Source organism: Saprolegnia diclina (assembly GCF_000281045.1).
Source record: "Saprolegnia diclina VS20 unplaced genomic scaffold supercont1.11, whole genome shotgun sequence".
Lineage (NCBI taxonomy): Eukaryota > Oomycota > Saprolegniomycetes > Saprolegniales > Saprolegniaceae > Saprolegnia > Saprolegnia diclina.
The window spans coordinates 458,368-459,824 of NW_008246078.1; the positions used below are offsets into that span (position 1 = coordinate 458,368).

Genomic DNA, 1,457 nt, shown 5'->3' on the forward strand with positions numbered 1-1,457 from the left:
CGGGGCCGCCGTCGTAGGAGCAGCGGTCTTCGGTGCAGCCGTCGTAGGAGCAGCAGTCGTCGGGGCAGCAGTCGTCAATGCAGCCGTGGTTGGTGCAGCCGTCGTCGGGGAAAGTGTTGGTGTCGTCGTCACCTGAGCGTAGCAGACTTGGCACCGGGGGAGAATGTCTTGGCACCCTTCTTGTTTTTAAGCCAGCATGTGCCGCCTTCGTGATCGTTCCAGACGTAGAGCTGACAGCCTGGCGTGTTCTTGCAGTCGTCGCAGCAGTTGTCGGCCGTCGCACGGGCCGTGCGACCAATGTCATTGCCCCAATAGTCGACATTGTCTTCGACGACGTTGCAGTCCGATACGGGCGAAAGCGTAGCAGACACCGCACCAAAGTAGAAGCCCTTGGCGCCTTGCTCGCTCTTGAGCCAGCACGTTCCGCCTTCGTGGCCGTTCCAGACAAAGAGGCGGCAGCCCGGCGTCGCCTCGCAGTCGGCGCAGCAGTCGGACGCCGACGCCCGGGCCGTGCGACCCACGTCGTTGCCCCAGTAGTCGACATGCTCTTCGACGGCAGGGCACTGGCTCGGCACGGTGATGTCGTTGATAACCGAGGCCTTGGCGCCAGGGAAGTACGTCTTGGCACCCATCTTGCTCTTGAGCCAGCAAGTACCGCCTTCGTGCACGTTCCAGACAAAGAGGCGGCAGCCCGGCGTGTTCTTGCAGTCAGCACAGCAGTCGTCGGCCGACGAGCGCGCCGTACGACCCACGTCGTTACCCCAGAAGTCGACGTTGGCTTCCATGGGTGCGCACGTGGGCAACGCTGTCGTCGCGCGGAGCGCAAGGGCCAGGACACCGGCAAGCACCGATGTATGCATGATCAACAAAGACGTTAAGTGAGCGATACACAAAAGCAAGCCCGTTTGTTGTAGCCAGGACCACGGCGCAAGTTCGACGCAGCGACAGCCGTCGAATGGCTTGCGCCAGACGCCAAGCTGCTGTCTCGTAGTTTACGCATTTCATGCGAATAGAAAACCCAAGTATGCCGCGATCACAACCACGAGCTGGCGCCAAATAGGCCAGGCTGATAGAGGGTACGTACTGCGCTATCGCAATGGGAGCAGCGCAGTGTACATTGAGGTCGTAATGCAACGCACCCCAAGCAATTGATGCTTGGTACGTCGCAGCTCCTATGCCTGCAAGCGACATGGTGTTGTCAACACGTCTGACGAGAAAATTTGCTATAACGTTATCTTGACTTTTGGTGCCACCACGAGATGGTAAACTTCCCCGTTATAGTAAATTTCTTTGCGTGCTGAAATTCGTAGTTCTACACGCTCGGCTACTCGAACGCAATTGTCGAGTGCTAGACGCACTCGTAGACGTACGTGTATCCGCTTCATGCACCCACCACCTGTGCAAACGTCTACCGCACGATGAATCGAGAGACAACCCCGCGCAACTAAAAGTATGTA

The 1,457-nt window shown here is 58.3% G+C and overlaps 1 protein-coding gene across 1 annotated transcript; it reads right to left on the reverse strand.

Annotated features, from left to right (window-relative positions):
- Window positions 1-128: 128 nt before the first annotated feature.
- Window positions 129-860, reverse strand: SDRG_04534 (hypothetical protein; the record flags this gene model as incomplete). Its single annotated transcript, XM_008610209.1, has 1 exon — window positions 129-860. The coding sequence occupies one exon, from the start codon at window positions 858-860 to the stop codon at window positions 129-131; it is 732 nt and encodes a 243-aa protein (XP_008608431.1).
- Between the last annotated feature and the right edge of the window lie 597 nt (window positions 861-1,457).